The sequence below is a fragment of the Megalobrama amblycephala genome, linkage group LG24 (assembly GCF_018812025.1).
Source record: "Megalobrama amblycephala isolate DHTTF-2021 linkage group LG24, ASM1881202v1, whole genome shotgun sequence".
Taxonomy (NCBI): Eukaryota; Metazoa; Chordata; class Actinopteri; order Cypriniformes; family Xenocyprididae; genus Megalobrama; species Megalobrama amblycephala.
In genome coordinates this window covers 23,913,320-23,935,434 of record NC_063067.1, presented here as the reverse complement: position 1 = coordinate 23,935,434, position 22,115 = coordinate 23,913,320, and the positions used below count along the sequence as shown (strand labels likewise).

General features: G+C 38.5%; 1 protein-coding gene across 1 annotated transcript in view; it reads left to right on the top strand.

The window, feature by feature from the left end:
• The window catches only part of prdm5 (PR domain containing 5), a 96,640-nt gene that overhangs the window by 62,615 nt on the left and 11,910 nt on the right, over nt 1–22,115 (top strand). The window contains exons 14-15 of the mRNA XM_048178382.1: nt 8,040–8,125; nt 17,883–17,987. Coding sequence (XP_048034339.1) covers nt 8,040–8,125; nt 17,883–17,987 — 191 coding nt within the window. The remainder of the gene's footprint in view (nt 1–8,039; nt 8,126–17,882; nt 17,988–22,115) is intronic.

The window sequence follows — 22,115 nt, the reverse complement described above, 5'->3', positions numbered from 1 at the left end:
GGACGCGTTCTTATGTTCAAAGACAACTAGAGAGCAAAGTGAACAGAATGAAGGGTTTTTGAGATGTGTCTTTAAAAACTGAATGAACGCTGTTGTGTGGAGCTAGATGCTGCTCTCCCATCAGATATGAACCAAGCACTCAGTGTAGACCAATATCCTAAAGGGAAGGAATGATGATGTATTTGAAATGTCTCCACATATTGGAGACTCCTATTCTAAGACTATAGTCCATCATACTGGAAGAAGTGGCAGAACTTCAGGAACGGTCCTCCTCAATACCATCTGCTCATGAAAGCACAGGCTCTTTTTGTCCTCACATAATCCCTGTTTTACAGACCTGACAGATGCTCAAATCCCTCGACCCAGGGTCTGGGGCTGAACCCTATCTTGTTGGATCCCTCTTCTAATGTCTTCTACAGAGGTCCTTCAGGCTAAGACAAGCTCTAACCCAATACCCTACTTGTTACATCAATGACAGATCCCTCTTGATGCACCCAAGCACATCTGTGAAGTACATCTTCTTGTTTGTCAACATGCTGACCTGTAAACCAACACTGACATTCAATGAAAGTTGCAAATTGGCATCAAACCATGCAAGACAAATCAACGTGACTGCAACGGACGCGATGGTGATGAATAGCTTTACAGGGTGAGGACGTTTCTTGATGGCAGAAATACACAACAAAATACAGACCAAAACCAAAGCAGGAAACCACTTAATCTTGAGAGATATATGGGGATTTGATATGTGTTTTAAGATGTGGCTGGTGAAGACCGGTTTCAAGGTGCACATGCAAAAAATGTCATCAAATATAAAGTTGTATAAGGTTGTTTAGTTAGCTTGTCCTAAAACCAGTCACATAGATGAGGGTTGGTGGCTCCAGCAAGAAGATGCTTTGGAGTATGTGGAAGGCAAAGTTTTTCAGTGGATTGCATTGGTTTTTGCACAGTGCATTACATCCATATTTTGGAAGTACAAGGGAAGCTTGTCACCATCAAATCAGCACCATAACGGATCATTTGTAATGTCTCGACAGACTCGTTTGGAGAGCGGTCTCATGTTTAATGAACATCTTACATGTGCATTCCCCCTGAAGCTGAGCTAATTAACCTTATTATTCAAAGGGCAGCAAAAAAGTTTTTCTCGCCAATTTCTTCGTTTATCTAATTAATCTACGCAAGGTTTTTTTGAATCCAACAATTATTCCCTCGAGATTGCATTAACAAGAAAGCGAATTAGAAACTGGATTGTTGCACAATCAGGACACACACAGGAACACAGCAGTTGGCATCTCTCTGAAGACAGTGTCTTATTAAGTTATGTTTTGCCATTTCACGTTTCTCTGTGGGGCTGCCCCAATTGCCAGACGCATTACCTATTCCAAAGGGAGCCATTCTCCATCCAGAAAACCTTTATTTCATTAGCCCAGAAAGGCCCGTAATGAGAATAGAGCTTTGTTTCACGTGCCTGGCTTTCTCTCTGCTTCCTGCTAGTGACAGCTGGATCTCACGGTTATGTGAGCCTGATATTTTACGTCTTTTCCGAAACTCTCTAAATAATTCCTACACAACATGCCAGAGCAACAGAAGCTGTGCCAATGAGCTAACTTTTATCTCTCTGTGGCTTTTATAACTCTGTGCCTTGTGTGGGGAAATCTTTTTGCTGACATCATGCAAAGCTTAATTTGTATGTTGCATATTCCTGATCAGACTGCAATATATGATGCACAGTATACATATTACATTCTCTAGTTAGTTGTAAGGGGCACTATAGGGTCGTATGCATTAGCGTAAAGTATCCTCTTCTACGGAAAGTTTTTTCTTTCTTGTCAACTATTGCCGCCTGTACCTGTGGCTTTATACATAAAATAAAGATATATTTGGGTGACAAGACTAATACACTGCAAAGGATTTCAAAGTTATAAATATTATTGGAGTGCGATCTACCAAAAAATTATTTTTTACTATAATTTATTTTAAATATTTCAGTCTTTCTACGTAAAAATGTGTTACTTGCCATTTGAAATTTGCTTGCAATCTCTAAGTGAAAATTGTGTGTATATATATATATATATATATATAAATTTAATGGTTTTTTTTTTTTTTCTCTCCAGTGTAACAGTTTTAACATGGTAATCAGGAGTGGGCCATTAATAATTTTTACTAACTTGATTATCATGAAATCTAATTTGGCTGCATTAGGATCCAAAACGAATTATACACAATACAATATTGCAAAAGATTGTGTCAGTAAAGAGATTTGTATTGCATTTCTACATTGCATTTATTTTCATTCAGTTCAGCATGTGACACTGTAAATATCTTTCAGCACTGAAACTCTATTTGCAGTTTATTCCCTGCGATGTTTCTACATTGCCATTATGTGTGCAGTGTGAATACCGTATCCTGTTAATGAATTACACTTCACTTACACACATGCTGCAGACACCCGTGTGAAACAAGCCTTAATCTGTGGAGAGATGTCCCATTTTCATTTATTGCAAATGTAACCACATTATTTAAAGTATGACACTGTCTGATCACACTTTACATTTTAGTGTCCATGTTGTAATTACACTCATAAGAAATGAGTAGGCCCACACAAAATATGTGATTTTTTTTTTTTTTTTTTTTTTGCATTTTCTGCACTGATTATGTGGCAAAAATCAGTGGAATTTAATGTGTATATAAATAATTACACAAATAATTAAAGCAACTAACCATAATTAAGAAAATAAATAGGTTTGTCAACTTTTAAGGAGCACAGAATGCATCCCATACTTTTTTTTTCATCTTTTCAAGTGGTACTTTGGCACAAGTCTGTCATTAGGTAAAAGTCAGTCAGATAAGGCCTTCTTACCTTATTTGAAGAAAACCAGAAAATAAAATTCAGACTACATTAAATACATGTTCATTTTTAACAAGTATAAATATTTTTTATTTATACCATGGTCTGTCTGAATACTTGATTCTGATTGACTGAAAGATGTGCATCAAAACGGTTTAATGCACAGATAATTTACACACATACACACAAACATATGCACACACTGTGGTAGACACTGTAAACAGACTGTGTGGTCACAGTTATCAATATGGGACTACTGATATAAAGGGAAAAATCCAACATAAAGGGAAAAAAGGTGGACTTAAGGTTTTAAAGCATGAAGCTTGCAGTGTCAGAATGCCAGTCTGTCAGTCAAGTCCAAAGCAAGACGCAACCCACCTCAACACGTTATGGCAACAGCGTCTCAAATAGTCTGACGGCAAATAAAAATAAATAGTAAATAAATGACTTTCGATTGATTCCTTACATAAGTGCACATAAGATATGCTAAACACGGAAGCTTAAAACAAGCACGCATATTTGAGCTTCTTCTTTTTCTTTTTAATTGCGGTTGCCGGTTGGCAAACCCACTTGAATATGCATACCACCACCTACTGTACGATACCGGCATGACAGGTGATTTAAAATAAACAATCAGGCTACTAATTAACTCAAATTATGTTAATTAGTAGCATATTTTGACTAAACAAATTCAGAAGAAGTGAATTGAGCTTCCAGTAAAGCAGTGTTTATTACCTCACACTGCAGTATTGTTGAGCGGCAATCATAACTGCTCTGCTATCTGCAACCTGGATCAGCTTTATCTAAAGCAGACCCATGTGTTTGTCCACTCTCTGATTGACAGCTTGTCACTCCTCCTTTGTGGTGATACTGAGCGTGCTCAGATTGCATCTCTCCCATTCAGCTCAGCAACGCTTTGATCCATGGAGGGGCGTGGCTTAAATGACTCCACCCACTTCAGGTCTCTGCGGTTGAAGATGGTAGAGATAGAAACACAAAAACCCTGTGTGTTTGGTTTTACATTTCTGGAGAGGAAGACTGGTAATCTAAAGACACATGAAGTATTGATTTGGAAATCCTGTTTTATATTTTATATTCCTCGTGGACACATTATTCCAGACTTCATGTAGTCAAAGATCAGACAGCATATATCTAGACCCTCTTTGGACCAAATCGCATATATATTCCCATTCATAAAGATTAAAGCCTATTCTGTTTGCATATATATATAATTTTTTTTTTTTTACAAAAGTTATCCAGCCTTAAGGTGCAGCATTTATAACCTCAAAGTAAATCATCAAATATGTTATTTTGCTGGTTCTGTGCTGAATACACTTTCTGCACTGAATCCCACAACATATTGGAGTCTTTAATATGATGCAGATTCCAAAGTTCTGTGCCAAGTTTCCCGTTCCAAACCCGAATTATGCCTGGCATCAAAACATTCTCAATCCAAAAAGGCAGAAGATTCCATTTTTTTTTTTTCCAAGCTTTGATTTGTAGTGGTTAAGAACATTAGGAATGATCGTGATGCCATTATGTGCCTTGATCACCAATTAGACTGTTGGCACTCTTGCTCAGATGGAGATCTGTGGAGTTCTGTTAAAACCAACTAACTTGAACAATGACGTAACTGACTGTGTTACTAAACACCCCAAAAAGAATCATGCCACATCATGGTCTTTGTTTGTGAGTCTTACATTTGAGAACATATTCTAGCATCCAAGTAACTGAATTAAGGCAATATACTATAGGCCTACCGATATACTACGATACACTACTATACTAGGCCACAATGATGTTTGTTCATTTTGGAAGTTCAAAACAGCTTTCCAAATCCAAGCAGCAACCTTCCAGTCTCTTGAAACCAACATGGAAGTGACTTGAACTGCAAATTCATCGACTGGCCGCTAGAGACAGGCTCCAAAAGGAAGTCAATCCCATAGACCCCCCATGTTAAAATGCCCAACTTTACAGCAAAAAAAAAAAAAAACGTTTACAGCCTGGTACAAAAAATGGTTTTGGTCTATATAGCTAATTTTGCTTTTTATTACTACTGTGTGGGGAGTGAATTTATTTATAACTCATCCGTTTATATTAAGTCTTAAAGTTCTGCATAATTAAGGTTGTGGCCACTTGAGTGACAGGTGGAATGCCGCTGCTGTCACTACTAGCCGTTTGTCTGCTGTCTGTTAGCCGTCACGTCACCTCAGCTATTTCCAGCCGCTGAACTTGGCATCGGAAGATAAACAGAACACATTGTTGGATTGTCTTGGCATTGGCTAAAAGTTTTGTCCGTCAGATTTACTACAATGACAATGGCTGGACAATATACCTCTTAAGACACCACAAAATCCGACAGCACTGCTTACTACATAACTAAAACTGCTGCACTATTTTGAAAAATATACTTTGAGCGCAGGCTCATTTTGTGAGAGTCCAATGTATACGATCATATACAGTTTTACAACATAAACACTGCTCAGATTGCATAATTTCTTGAAGAACGATGGAGAGCAGTTCGTTCAGGAGAAATATGACACAATGGACAATATATCAATATTTCATGGATTTTTATGGACAAAAAGTGCTTTTTCAATGTTTTTCATTGAAAAATGTTTTTCAATATACTCTTATCATGGACATTTTACTCAAGTTCGATGGATTGGATTCATGTCGCAGTCGCTATTTCATTACAAAGGTATGAAGTCCCGTTTTGACACCCGACACAAATTACAATATTACTGAAGCTTGAGCGTCTATATCGTAAAACACACACCGTAGATTGACAATAAACCTTTAGAACTTTCAAATGATGTATCATTTCTTATCTTTATTAAAATTTTAGATAGTATCTAAGAGAGATAGATAGCTCTTTAGCCTGTGCTAACTTGATCACATCGAGCTAGGCGGGCATGGTTTCAGCAACCTGGCACCTCAGCTCCACCCATGTCCCGCCTCTTTGCCCGAGAGTGACGAACGGTGATGCGCTGCCAAGATGGCGACAGCCGGCTCTGCCCACTTTAGGCTTAAAAAACGGACTTCAGAAACCTACGGGTGACGTCACGGACACTACGTACATGTTTTATACAGTCTATGGCCAAATCTCCAGCTGGTAAACACTTTTGAACTCCCATTGGTCCATGGCGATTACGTAATAGGTAGGTGTGGCTCTGCTGCTTCGCCTTTTTTGACGTGGAAATCTTCTATGGTTCATTTCTTCTGTTCAGTCCATCGAGGTCAGATGTCCTTGAGGAAAAACACGAACACACTGGAGAGCCACTTTATAGTAGAAACTAAAGTACTTCTACCTCATCGCTATGATCAGATGCTTTCTTAAATGTGCTCTAAGTGATGTCACGTGTTTTTAGGCCAAAACATTTTTTGTCACATACAGCAAACATCTCCTCACTATCCGCTAGCTGCCTGTCCCCTGAACACACTGTAAAAAAACGCGGTCTCTGTAGTCGCCACAAGCAATAAAAACAAATTGGTGCACCCTGGACCAGGAATCATAATAAACATGCTCCAGCCAATAACTGACAAGAATGATTTTAAATGCGCGTTCATGACTGTTTCAGGAAGCACGATGGGGAGGAGGAGGAGGGAGGGTCTAGCTAGCCTCTGTTTTGTTTGACAACATTTTGAATGTCAACAGTAAGTTACATCCACCCAGGATCACTTAGAGCACCTTTAAAGGTGCCCTAGAATCAGAATTTGAATTTATCTCGGCATAGTTGAATAACAAGAGTTCAGTACATGGAAAAGACATACATTGAGTTTCAAACCCCATTGTTTCCTCCTTCTTATGTAAATCTCATTTGTTTAAAAGGCTTCCGGAAAACACTCGGATGTCAACATAACACCGACTGTTACGTAACAGTCGGGACCATTAATATGTATGACCCCAATATTTGCATAATGCCAGCCCATTCGACGCATTAAACAAGGAAAGGCAGTATTAACGGCTGGATATGTGACAAGGTAAGCAAGCAAGAACAACAGCGAAAAATGGCAGATGGAGCAATAATAACTGACATGATCCATGATATCATGATATTTTTAGTGATATTTGTAAATTGTCTTTCTAAATGTTTCATTAGCATGTTGCTAATGTACTGTTAAATGTGGTTAAAGTTACCATCGTTTCTTACTGTATTCACGGAGACGAGAGTCGTTGCTATTTTAATTTTTAAACACTTGCAGTCTGTATAATTCATAAACACAACTTCATTCTTTATAAATCTCTCCAACAGTGTGTAATGTTAGCTTTAGCCACAGAGCATAGCCTCAAACTCACACAGAATCAAACGTAACCATCGAAATAAATACTTTACTCACATAATTCGAAGCATGCATACAGCATGCATGACGAACATCTTGTAAAGATCCATTTGAGGGTTATATTAGCTGTGTGAACTTTGTAAATGCACTGTATTATAGTTGAGAGCTCGTGGGGCAGAGGAAGCGCATCTCTTAAAGGGGCCGTGCTGAAAAAATCAGTGCATAGTTAATGATGCCCCAAAATAGGCAGTTAAAAAAATTTATAAAAAAAAATCTATGGGGTATTTTGAGCTGAAACTTCACAGACACATTCAGGGGACATCTAGGACTTATATTACATCTTGTAAAAAAAACAATCTAGGGCACCTTTAACTGCTGTCATTTTTGTTGTGTGTTTATTTTGTTATTAAGAGGAAAACGCTCAGCAGATATTTACATATTCATCTAAACGCTACGTTCGTTAACAGTATATCACTGCAAAGGTATTTCCAACTTCTTTTTACCCCTAAGAGAAGAGCAAAAAATAACTTTTCTGTGAGTATATTGGGGCCTTCAACACTGGCTTAGATGTAAGGGTCCGATATTACGAACGGAATGAGTCAGTGCCACTCATCATCAATAGCAGTCAGTGGTGTATTGTTACCAGCACCATGTCTGCGCCAAAGTGCTTTAAGATTGTAATTGCTTGAAATTCGGTCACAGTAGTTACTTCCTGGAGGATGTGGAATTGACTGTTTTATGCTCTCATAGCATTTTGCTGTTGTATATATCAAATTGAAGTAAAACGTTATCTAGTTTTCTTGCCAATATTTGTTTGATCACATTACTGTATGTGCAGTGTTTGGATGTCTATCAGTGAGTTGTTTTCTGGAAGTCTGATGTTTGTTTGTCCTTGTTTTGACTTCAGGTGAGCGGCCATATCAGTGCCCATACTGTGACAAGGCCTTCAGCAAGAACGACGGCCTTAAAATGCACATACGTACACATACTCGGGTAAGACTACACACATACATGCACACATTTACTTATAAATGTACCATTCATCCACCTCCCCATCTCTCTCTCACTGTTTTCATTGCCATTGCATTGCTCTGCCTGTGCATGTATGTGAACGTACTTCTTATTTCACAAAACCATGCAATTTGAGTTGTGAAGCACAGCACTTTGTTTTCAGTGACTACGTTTACATGTGCACCAATAATGCAATTATTTCTCATAATCAGAGTAAGGTGTGAAATTGTGAAAGACATGTATCTTTATTTAAACTTTATAAAGTAAAATAACAAGCTTCCAGCGCAACAGCCATATGCATTCAACGCATGTCCAAAAAGCGTTAACTTCCATTATGTAGTACACAATGACATGACGTACTACACATTGAATGCGTATGGCTGTCGCACTTGAAGCTCATTATTACACCCCTTATTTAACAGATGTGAGAGTTTTTAAACATTTACATCCCTGTTATTACCGTAAACTCCAAATGCCCATGATCCAAAATAGGGGTGACCCCTTCACATATTATAGCACTTCATTTTGGCAAACCAACCTGAAGAAGAAGTGCCAAAATTGTCAGTATATGAGTTCTTCAGTGTGAATTGAAGGTGAGAAAGAATACACTGGTCAGTGCCAAGAAGACAATGAGAGCTGCCCCACTCTGAAACTATATATTGTTCACAGAGGTTGTAATATCATTAACACAGCAGGGATTTGAGCCGGTATGGCTGTTAACATTTACCTGTAACCACACACCAACTAGATTTTCAAAGTATTATGTAAATGAGTCTAACAATGATCGAATGGAAAAATTGCATAGCGGGAGCTAAGAAACGCTTTGAATAGAATCTGCTAAATAATTTTGGAAAGCTGATCTCTGATGATGGATGGCATGTGTGTTTATGACATCATTTCCTGAAAGAACTGTATCACTTCTCCCATCTTTCCCCCAGTCTTTTAGAATAGCAGTGTCTCTCAGATTCATAACACAGACAGAGGGGCAACATCAGCGTTAATCCAAGAAAACCTAAGAAAGCAGAACAGATGCAGCACATCATTAGATCTTTTTGCCAAATATGGACCGTGATCCTGTAATTGTGCAGCATAACATATGAGCTGTGGACTGACACAGCACAGAAACACAGCCATTAAGACATCATATGAAAACAAAGCAGTCGTGATGCTGTAATGAGAACAAGCATTGACAGAACTGTGCTAATCCTCTTAAGTGACAGATATTTCTTTCTGTTTAGGCCTGCATGACACACAGTAAATAGCTGCACAGTTTATAGACTGTATTTCAGCACAACATCCTCCTTAAAGGGTTAGTTCACCCAAAAATGAAAATTCTGTCATTTATTACTCACCCTTATGCTGTTCCACACCCGTAAGACCTTCGTTAATCTTCAAAATGCAAATTAAGATATTTTTGCTGAAAATCGATGGCTCAGTGAGGCCTGCATAGGGAGCAATGACATTTCCTCTCTCAAGATCCATAAAGGTACTAAAAACATATTTAAATCAGTTCATGTGAGTACAGTGGTTCAATATTAATATTATAAAGCGACAAGAATATTTTTGGTGCGCCAAAAAAACAAAATAATGACTTATATAGTGATGACCAATTTCAAAACACTGCTTCAAGAAGCTTCGGAGCGTTATGAATCAGCGGTTCGGAGCGTCAAAGTCACGTGATTTCAGCAGTTTGGTGGTTTGACACACGATCCGAATCATGATTCGACATGCTGATTCATTATGCTCCGAAGCTTCCTGAAGCAGTGTTTTGAAATCGGCCATCACTAAATAAGTCGTTATTTTGTTTTTTTGGCACACCAAAAGTATTCTCGTCGCTTTATAATATTAATATTGAACCACTGTACTCACATAATATGATTTAAATATGTTTTTAGTACATTTATGGATCTTGAGAGAGGAAATGTCTTTGCTGGCTGTGGAGGCCTCACTGAGCCATTGGATTTCAACTAAAATATCTTAATTTGCGTTCTGAAGATGAACGAAGGACTTACGGGTGTGGAACGGCATGAGGGTGAGTCATTAATGACAGAATTTTCATTTTTGGGTGAACTAACCCTTTAAATCAAAGGTGCAATTGGAGATTGTTTTTAGAAGCATTTTTTTGTTATGCTGGTTGAAATTCTCCTCATATCCTGATAGCAATCACTATGTTAAGCGGTCTAAATGTATTTTTATAAATGTATATCAACTGTGGAAGGTAGGACCTAGTCTGGGTAAACCCAGCCTGATCTGCCAGCGATTTGATTTCGTCGGCAACTCATTGGAAACCCGTGCATTCATTCTGCTGTGCTGTTACACTTTTGCGGGAACCAATCCGACTGGCTTACCACCTTGCTCGTATTGGCGGGTATAACACAATGATAATAGAGAAGCACGGCAAGCAGCTTGCAAACTCTATCTGATTTACGTCTCTCGCACGACCGTCACTCCAAAATAACAATGCACAGTCACAGTGATGCCGATTGTGTTAAGCATTTACCTTATCTGAGAGAAATGTAGCAGAGCGTTGATCCGACAGTCTCTTCATAGGAAGATTACAAACGGCGATTGATGACACACGACAATCTCTGCTGTTATTTTGGTGGTTTGCTTCACGATGTGAGTACAGGACTCTTTTACTTCAATGCCCCTTGTTGGTAGACAATATTTGTATTATTTGCGCTATATGTTTCGTCTCCCTGCTTCTTGAATCTCGCGCCGCCTGTGCTGTCTGGAATTCTTTTTGGTTGTCATGACAATGACGTAGTTTAGGGCGGCTATATTCCGCGTTCATTTACACTGAACCAGAATAGTATCAGAGTTGCCTTTTAAATTCTCGATGATGCTGAATGACTTCTGTAGTTAGCAAACAAATTGCTCGAGTGGGTGTAAATACCGATCACTTTCATGTTTTTTTGCACAACCTGCAAAAATCGCTCGATGCCATTGCTGCTTCTGCAAACCGCGGATCAATGCTACAAACCAATACAAACTAAACCTGCGTCTCAATCAGCTCCCTAGTTCCCTAGGTCGTGAATCAGTATTTCATGAAAGTGAATATGGCTGATTCTCTGATCAGTGCCCTGACTACTGAACTAGGGAGCTGATTGAGACACACGGTAAACCTGTCTGGAGTTTTCGCATCGCTCTGCAAAGTACATCACCCGGACCGGTGATCTGATTGGTTGAAGGACTATCCAATTGCGTGACTAATGCTCGTTGATCACGCCTCTTGTGCAGTAGGAAATACATAGCAAACTCCCCAGACCAATGTTCAATTTTAAATTGAGCTTGGTCTGGTGATAGCCAGACTACGTAGGACAAATAAAATGTTCATTCAATTCAGTCCGAACGGTCCGATAGCATCTGTTCCCTGCACGCAGTTCACGCAGACATCATACGTCATCAGCGTGTTTCTTGTACGCGGTGCAGAGTCAGCGCGGGAATGACAGGCGAACAGCACCTAACTTTCCTTCTGAACTGACAACAAGTGGCACTGGAAAAGTATCAACCAAAAGAAAGACAGTCTTAATGAAAAAAACGCTATATCGGCCTTGCTTTTCCATGCTGGAGACAGCTGCGGGAGCCAAATTGTCTGAAAGTTGATGCCATGGTTGCAGTATTTCTTTTGGACAGGTGGGTATATGGTATGATTCAATTTTGATGTGATTTGATAGTAACGCATAATGTAGCATATGCAGTTTGTGCACCTTTACGAATTAGCTCAAAGTCAGCATCACCAGCGTCTAATCGGGAACTATTATGTTTTCTAAATTATGAGCAAACTACAACATCCACACCTTTGGTGCATGGATTGTAAAGCCACCACCACCAGATGTTTCGAGCATTTGTTTTTGAGTAGGAGTACAAACAATGAGTAAAACGTCTTGTTTTCTCCTTCAATGAAAATACCCTCAGCGTCCCTGCGGGTATTATGCGTGTTGTTCTTATCAGTTTTGTGTTGTTCCTTCGCTTGATATTATGACAATGTTTACATTGTATTTTTGCTGAAATACTATAACCTTTTTGGTTATATAGACAGTGATGTGGTTTATTTTGTGCTCAATGCTGCTAGTTTTTCATCAGCTGTCACATTAGAAATGTCCAGCATATCAATTTGCTGCATCTAATTTGTTTTTAAAACATTGTTTAGCAGGCTAAAATGAGCATTTTCCCAGGACTCCTACTGCACCTTTAAAATAACAGCTTCAAAATTTGCATTAAAGTTGTAGAGCAAAACATTCAAGTATTGTAAGTATCTAATGTATGTCGTAGTCTGTGACTCTTGACCTTGTGGGGGTCGTGTTGCTGATAGTCCCAGCTGATGGCTTTACTGCTGATCTGATTCAGCAAGGGAGCCTCACAGCTACACGCTGGATGTATTATGCTCTATAATCGCCAAAACTCTCATCTTACACTAAATCTTTTTGCCTCTCTTACTCAAACACACGTGTCCACTCTGGCCCAGGCCCATATCTATTAAGTCTCTCTCTGACACACACACACACACACACACACACACACACACACACACACACACACACACACACACACACACACACTTGATCCTCAGCACCTTGCATATCCTGTGTGGTGTGACCACACCTTACCCTGCTCCATTTCCCAGGATTCTCTCTTCCTGTGTCCACCCATTCCCGTGATAGCTGGGTGTTGGAAGTGTGAGTGGACTATCAATTTATGCATGTTCACCACACTGCTCAACACACACACACGCATGTTGGTTTTCCATGTTTTATAAACATAATGGTTTTTATACTGTACAAACTGTCCATTCTCTCCTCTAACCCTAAACCGACCCATCACAGAAAACATGCATTTTTACATTTTCAAAAAACATAATTCTTTATAAACCATTTTCCTCATGGGATCTCTACAGCATCAAATATTTCTGGTATTGCCATCCTTGTTGTTTTGTCCCCGTAGGGTTTACCTAAACCACACACACACACCTTATCTGTCTCTAATACACACATCTGCTCACACACACTTCACTCAGCTGCGGTAATAATTGTGAAGCTAAACCTGACAACGGGCACATCCACATTTGGAAAAATGGTTCATACTTAAATCATATTATGTAATATATATACACACTTATATTCCAAGGCGTTTTAAAGAAAGTAATACTTTTATAAGGCAAAGATGGATTAAAGTGATCAAAAGTAACAGTAAAGACAATTTATAATGTTACAAAATATTGTTTTAAATAAGTACAGGTTCTTTTGAACTTTCTATTCAGCAATATTTTTTATTTTATTAAAATAAGTTTTATTAAAATTGATAATATTTCAAAATATGACTGTGTTTTCTGTGTTTTTGATAAATAAATGCATACTTGGTGAGCTTCTTTTATAAACATTAAAAACCCGGTGAACAGTAAATCATGAAAATAATGACTCAACACCAGGGAGGACATCAAAAGTGTGTGTATGTTATTATGTCCAGGTGTGTTTTATTCAGTAAGTGTGTATGTTTGTGGTGTGACAGGAGTGTGGTGTGTTTTCAGTGTGTTATATAAGTAAATGTATTCGTGTGTCCATGTGAAATGAGTTCCAGGTGTGTAACACATGAAAGGCACTTAATTTGTTTATCCCAGACCATCTTCAGTGTGTGTGTGTGTGTGTGTGTGTGTAATGGGGATCTCTAGTTTCTGTAAACATACAGATGTATGTTCATGCCTGAGGGATTATTCTGTCTCTCTCTCTCTAAATGTATCAGCTCTTCATTAGTCTCTTCAAAAACACAATAACTGTAGGCAGTCCCTCCAGCAGCACTTTGTATTACACACTCACATGGTTTTTCTGCCTTCAAGTCCTAATCAGGAAATTCCTACATCAGGAGTGTCCAATCCTGCTCCTAAAACGACCACCTTCCTAGTATATGGAGTATTTGTGCCCTTCAAGTGGAGTTGAAAAGATTTCGTAATAGTATGTAATTAAGAGAGATGATCTAGAGATGATACGTGAGTTGTGACGTTGAAAGGGCCGTGTCGATTTAAAACATTGCAGAAACTCTGATCTGTAATATAGCTATAGAATATAGCTATATAGAATGATCAGCGAGTGGAAAGCAAGTCTGTAGCGAATGGTGTTAATCACTCAACTTTCATGGCTTTATTCACATTTAGTACTGATACCATGTGAAAATAAGTAGAAATTATTTTTTCATCATTTTCAATTATGTTTTTCGAAGTTGTAAATATGTTTTACAAAAAAAAAAAATAACACTATTTAGTCGTTGTACTTTAGTCCATTAGTCCACTTTTAAATAAACTTTTCATGATAATTTACTCACCCCCATGTCATCCAAGATGTCCATGTCTTTCTTTCTTCAGTTGAAAAGAAATTAAAGTTTTTGATGAAAACATTCCAGGATTTTTCTCCATATAGTAGACTTCAATGGGCACCAAACAGTTGAAGGTCAAAATTAGTTTCACTGCAGCTTCAAATTGTTCTACACGATCCCAGATGAGAAATAAGGGTCTTATCTAGTGAAACCATTGCTCATTTTCTGAAAAAAATTGAAAATTATGTAAGTTTTAACAATAAATGCTCATCTTGAATTACTACTGTATTCAAATTCCAGCAGTGTAGACACTGCTAAGTGTATTACTGCCCTCCACAGGTCAAAGTTTGAACTAATTGTTATATACTATTGAACTAGCATATTGCATATAAAAATTTGTTCAAACTTTGACCTGTGGAGGGCAGTAATACACTTAACAGTGTCTACACTGCTGGAATTCTAATAGAGGAGAAGAAGAGAGCTAGTTCAAGATGAGCATTTATTGTTAAAACTTATATAATTTTCAATTTTTTTTTCAGAAAATGAGCAATGGTTTCACTAGATAAGACCCTTATTTCTCATCTGGGATCGTGTAGAACAATTTGAAGCTGCAGTGAAACTAATTTTGACCTTCAACTGTTTGGTGCCCATTGAAGTCTACTATAAGGAGAATAATCCTGGAATGTTTTCATCAAAAACTTTAATTTCTTTTTGACTGAAGAAAGAAAGACATGGACATCTTGGATGACATGGGGGTGAGTAAATTATCAGGAAAAGTTTATTTAAAAGTGGACTAATCCTTTAAGAATTTATTTAATTATTTGTGAAAATACTAATACCAATGAGTATTCAAAAGTAAATCCTACATCAAATGTTATAGTTCACAATATAATTATTTTGTTTTTTGTTTTTTTTAACTACTTCCATGTATATTTATGACTTGAATGTCATAATATCAAACGCCCTATTCGGAGGAACGAGTTTGATGTGTAGGCTAATTTCATATGCTTTTCCATTTTCACTCTGTGACAAAATCAGAGAGCTACAGAGCCTAACATTCATTCCCATAATTTGTTCCCATGATTTATTAATTATTTCCCTTGTTTAAGCTAAATCATAGCTACATACTAATTTGTTCCCATGATTTATTAATTTGTTGATGGACACAATCTTAATAAATTAAATCAAGAAAACCAATTAGTACAACATAGCCATGATTTAGCTAAAATGAGAAAATTAATTAAGTTGTAGAAATTAAATCTTAATTTGTGGCCACGATATTTATATATTATTTGTTTGTCATGTCTGGGGCTCTGTACTAATAAAATGAGAATGCTGGAACAAGAATGATGGGAAATTTCAATGTAGTTTTGTTGGACAAACCTGTCACATCATCAAGCAATTCTTTGAGCTGATGTTTCTGTCTGTCTGGCTAGACAAAAAAATGTTGCACTTTTCAGCAAAATCAACATAAATGAATTACTTAAAGGGTTAGTTCACCCAAAAATGAAAATTATGTCATTAATGACTCACCCTCATGTCATTCCAAACCTGTAAGACCTCCTTTCCTCTTCGGAACACAGTTTAAGATATTTTAGATTTAGTCCGAGAGCTTTCTGTCCCGCCATTAAAAATGTATGTACGTTATACTGTCCATGTCCAGAAAGGTAATAAAAACATCATGAAAGTAGTCCATGTGACATCAGTGGGTTAGTTAGAAGTTTTTGAAGCATCGAAAATACATTTTGGTCCAAAAATAACAAAAACTACGACTATTCAGCATTGTCTTCTCTTCCGGAATCCTTTCCATTGAATTGATTCCATTGAATTGATTCCATTGAATCCTTTCATCTGTCGGCGTTGGTAATGCACTTTTACGTCGTTGTTTTTGGCGATTAGGACATCCGCGACATGCACACTTACACACCATTTTAAAAAATTGAATACAGTGCGTCTCCCTCAGACTGTAAACGAAACTCTGGCGCACCAGATAACACGTCAGCAGCGTCTTACGTCAGCAGAGCGCTGTGGTTCACTGCGGAGTCGTGAACCCGGATGAAAAACAGACCTGGAAGAGAATACAATGCTGAATAAAGTCGTAGTTTTTGTTATTTTTCGATGCTTCAAAAACTTCTAACTAACCCACTGATGTCACATGGACTACTTTCATGATGTTTTTATTACCTTTCTGGACATGGACAGTATAACGTACATACATTTTTAATGGCGGGACAGAAAGCTCTCGGACTAAATCTAAAATATCTTAAACTGTGTTCCGAAGAGGAAAGGAGGTCTTACAGGTTTGGAATGACATGAGGGTGAGTCATTAATGACATAATTTTCATTTTTGGGTGAACTAACCCTTTAAAGTGGCATATTAAATTAAAGAATTAGTTCAATTCAGAGTTAAAATTTACTGATAATTTACTCACCCCCATGTCATCCAGGATGTTCATGTCTTTGGTTTTTAAGGAAAACATTATAGGATTTTTCTCCATATAGTGGACTTCACTGGGGTTTAACGGGTTGAAGGTCCAAATTGCAGTTTCAGTGCAGCTTCAAAGGGCTCTACACAATCCCAGATGAGGAATAAGGGTCTTATCTAGAGAAACCATCTTTCATTTTCAAAAAAAAATGTAAAGTTATATATTTTAACCACAAATGCTTGTCTTGCACTGCTTTGCGATGTGCCACGCATTACGTAATCATGTTGGAAAGGTCACACGTTACATAGGCGGAAGTACCGATAGAGTGTTTACAAAGCATACATGCGAAGACTAAGTCAAACACCCTTTACAAAAACAACGATGTCGGACAACTTTGAAGATGGAGGAGAAAATTAGATGGACTTTTTCGCCCTACCGCAGTACTTCCACCTACGTCAACACATGACCTTTCCAACGTGATTACGTAATGCGTGGCGCATCGCAGAGCAGTTCAAGATGAGCATTTTTGGTTAAAAATATATATTTTTTATTTTTTTTTTTAGAAAATGACTGATCATTTCTCTAGATAAGATCCTTATTCCTCATCTGTGATCATGTAACATCCTTTGAAGCTGCACTGAAACTGCAATTTGGACCTTCAACCCGTTGAACCCCAGTGAAAGTCCACTATATGGAGAAAAATCCTGGAATGTTTTCCTCAAAAACCTTCATTTCTTTTCAACTGAAGAAAGAAAGACAAACATCTTGGATGACATGGGGGTGAGTAAATTATCAGGAAATTTTAATTCTGAAGTGGACTAATCCTTTAAGAATTAAAATAATTACACAAATCACCTTTAGTGATGAATTATTTTTTTTGCCATGATTCTTTAATTGACAAGCCCCCACCTCAGAAGTATCCCCACTGGTTATTACAACATTTGCACTCATCTCATAATCACACAAAAATTAGTATTTCTGAATGTTTACTGTTCTCTCTCTTACAGGAGAAGCCATATAAATGCAGGGAGTGCAACAAGGCCTTCAGTCAGAAGCGCGGTCTGGATGAACACATGCGCACACACACCGGAGAGAAGCCCTTCCAGTGCGACGTGAGTTACACACGCAAACCGCATTGCATAATGTTGCATTCTGACACACAAACACAGGCTCTTTTTATGTCTGATTCTGGCTGACTATCACACAACCACTCTCAACACACCGCAGCCACATCCCAGTGGAAGAGCAGAGAGAGAGAGGTGGCTTTGTGGGTAGTGTGTGACGTTCAGCGGGGTTTAGTCTAAGACCGCTGGAAGAGCTAAAGCCAGGCTTGAGTTTAACCCTGCAGCCCACGCCGAGTCCACATAATCAGCACCATGACGCGCATCAGACCACCGACCAGAACGCCCTCGCTGCTGCGCGCCACATAAACCAGCACACACTCAAGCTGTCTGTCTGCATGTGTGTGTGTGAGGGTGTTACTGTGGTGTCAAAGCCGCAGTAGGAGGACGTCCTGCCAGGCGGACACAAGGATGAAACCACCCTGCACAAACTGACCCATCTCTGAACTTTCAGTGCCTTAAGACACACACAATCAGACCGGCCCGCTCCAAAACATACCAGTTGTGAGCTCCTCTTATTCTTCTCACATCCCTGAAAAGCCGTTTGTGTCCATTCTGCGTTTCAGCCAAACAGCCAATCAGTGTACATAAAAATGAAAATTAATTCATCATTTACTCACCCTCATGTCCTTCCTGTATGAAAGGACATTTTGAATAATGTACATTTTGAATAATGTCGTTTTTTTCAATGCAATTACAATGAATGATTACTGGGGCTTTCAAGATTCAAAGAGGCACCACAAACAAGCTCCATAAAAGTTATTCATATGAATCAAATCCCAAGTCATATGGGGTTTTGTGAGGAACGGACCTAAAATTAAGTCGTTCTTCACTGATAACCTTCTTAAGAACTAGTCTGACCAACTAGCAGTCAGTTAGTCAATGAATTGATTAGTCAATGCAGTTAGTTAAGGGCCAATCAGTTATTACTTTTCAAATTCAAATTAGACCAATACCTTTTTATGTAAATGACTTTTGATTCCCCCTGAAATCAGAAATGTAAGTTTTTTATCTTTTAGTATGAAAATTTGCATTTAGAAGATATAAGCATTCAAAACTTACAGTCTCTCACTTCTGCTAAAATGGATCACAGATTTCCATGACATCACATCGCACATCAGTTTCTCGTCAAATCTTCGGTCCAATCAAATGCTCTCTAGAATCTGAAGTCCCGCCTCCTCCTACACCCTTACAGAGGCTGCGGCTGGTCATTTATTCACACATTTACTAGTTTCTACATGGTGAATGGCACATAATGCACTATATAGAGAATAGGGAATGATTCAGACAGCGTAAATATGCTTTCCTTTGATGCGAATGAAGTCTGTTTTTGCGTTAGTGTCACATGAACCGGAGTGGATTGGTGAATGTGATTTCACCAAGTACAACATGTTCCTGGCTCAACATCTTTGTTGATCCTGGAACAACATTCCAATCAACCAATCAGATTTGAGGGACAAGTTTACAGTTTATGTCAATTTTAGGCTTACAACCAGCATTAGGTGCTTCTACATCAGTGTTATTCACCTATCATTTCCTTCTGATTTTAGGAATAAGCTATGGGTAGGATTAGGTTTAGGGGTAGGGAAAGGATTAGCAGTACATTTTCAAACTGGAATGTTGTTCCAGGATCAACAAAATATGTTGATCCAGGAACATGTGTTACTCGGCAAAATCACAGTGACCCAGCGGATCATATGCGCAAGTCGGCACAGACCACAAAAGGTATCGGACCCATTTGAATTCTGCAGAGAATGCTGTATATTAAAGCGATATAAAGGAGATTAGGAAGAGAAATGGTTAGAGATTAGAAGGAAATTGAGGTTTTACAGAGTAACGTCTCTGGCCGAGCTGTAACATAAAGCGCTATTGGATATTTAATAAAATGGTCGGGGCTGTTCGATATATCGGCCTGTCTTCCCGTTTCTGTTGAAATGACGTCAACACATTGAATAATGCTGCGTGTTACAACAGTCTTCAGTGGGTCCTTTAAAAAATATGACCAGACTTGATGAAAATATTAGATGACTAACTTGTGAGATTAGCATTTATGCAACTGGCCACTGATCTTACTGAGCATTATTGAATCCAAAAAAACTCTGGAAAATGGATTTTAATGATAAAATGTAATATTTAAACAAAAATCACAATTTGCCAAATACTTATGCTTTCTAGCATTAATATTAGGCTACTATAGCAACATTTTAGATAAGAACGTTCTGTTTTACAAAGTCACATTTTGAATTGGCACATTTGACACATTAACCTACGAATTTCATTCACCTTGAAGAATAAAGCTCCACTGAGTAGGCTAAAGGTATGATGACATTTCTTTTCATGTTTAGAGGGCTAGTGTCACGAGTATACCCTGGGGTAGAGGTCTGCATTCCAGCGGCTCTCCCGCGGGAACCGCGGGACCCGATAAGATTTCTTGCTGCCCGGGATTAAATTTTGAATGAAAGGCGGATTGCGGTCGGTAAAGGCGGGAGCGGGCGGGCGGTCTGACAATAACCCGGTCGCTCCCGAGATGCATTGACATCCGCGCATCTGTGCTTGAACTTGAAGTGAACAAAACTTTCTGCAGTGGTGGCGTTCAAAAACCTGGCAAGATATGTTCTTTGCATTAGAGGTCTGCGCGATTGCACGTTCAGAGAACATTCAACCTTTGTGATCGGATTTTGGAGGAGAGACGTTCTGAAACGGTCCTCAGTCAGCGTCATTCTGTTCTTGCGTGGATGGTGTTGACAGAATTATAGACAAATAACAAATCTCGTATATATGCAACATTTTATATTTGTTATCCTCAATCACTCTCTTTCTTTAGGGGAAGTTTAAACGCGAGATTCTGGAAACGATCTTTAGCGGGACCCGTCGGGTCGGGAAGAAAATCACTATATGCGGATAGCGGGTGAACACAGAGTGAATTTTAGGCGAGAGCGGGTTCATGCGGAATAAAACCATTGCGGGAGCGGGCGGGAGCAGGACGAAAAAACAGTCCCGCGCAGACCTCTACCCTGGGGTCCTTTCTTCGTACCTCGCTTAATACATCTGAGATGATTTGACAGATGCCAGATCTTCTAATTGTGATAACTGAACTCTGGCTAATTTGGTTCTTAAAACGAATTTGTGTCATGGCAAATTCGATGTCTCTGTGTCCCTTCAGTTCTGGTCTCAAAGAAAAACTCTCAGAGCCGAAGTTCCAGGTCCCAGAAGTTTAACTTTATTGACAAGCAACAAAGTGAGATGCCAGCTCCACATCTGAATCTCTCTTAGCTGGGGCACAGTTTTTATACATTTTTCTTATCTGTTAAAGTGTGAGATCCACCCCTACAGTTATTTTCCATGATCTCATTTACAGGGGCTCATGATCTCATTCACATCTTTCCCATGTACTCCCCAACCTTTCCACCACAGTCATTTCACCAATATAATTGCAGGTGTTGCTTATGTAAGAGATCATTTTCTTAGTAAGGGTGACCAACTTCCAGCTACTGCACATCTTTTGACTTAATTTCTCATGGGCCTTCTGCCAAGTTGATGGTCAACCCTTTTCCCATTGGCCAAATGAAACATTGTATCAAATCAATCAATACTCCCCAGAGGTAAGAAGTCTTCACATGACACCCTTAACAATGGTCTTATTCATTTCACAGCCACCTGTTGTCTGGTGGAAAATGACCAACAAAATATGCTTAGTGGCCAAGTTAACTTCTCAGACACATCTGACCCTTATAGTCACAAAGGTCAAGAGGCCTCAAAACACTTCTAGCTCTTATAGTAAGCAAACTAATTCTACAATTGTTTTCTTTAGGATGGATAAAATACTCCATTTGCCGATTGGTTTAAAATATCAGGATTAAGTTGTCTAAGATTACTGCACGTTCTCGTGTTCCATGAAAAGGGCAGATGTATCGATACTCAAAACCACGATCAGCAAGGCAGTGATTGGCTGGAGTCAAGACAGCAACGTAATGACATCATAGAATTAGAAAATACACCTTACAAAAAACTTGACGAATTTCTAGACATTTATGAGGAAACAGCCAAGCGAATAAAATGACAGAAGAACGACATAAATGTTATAATAGATAAATGAAATGTGTTTTTTTTACATAATCA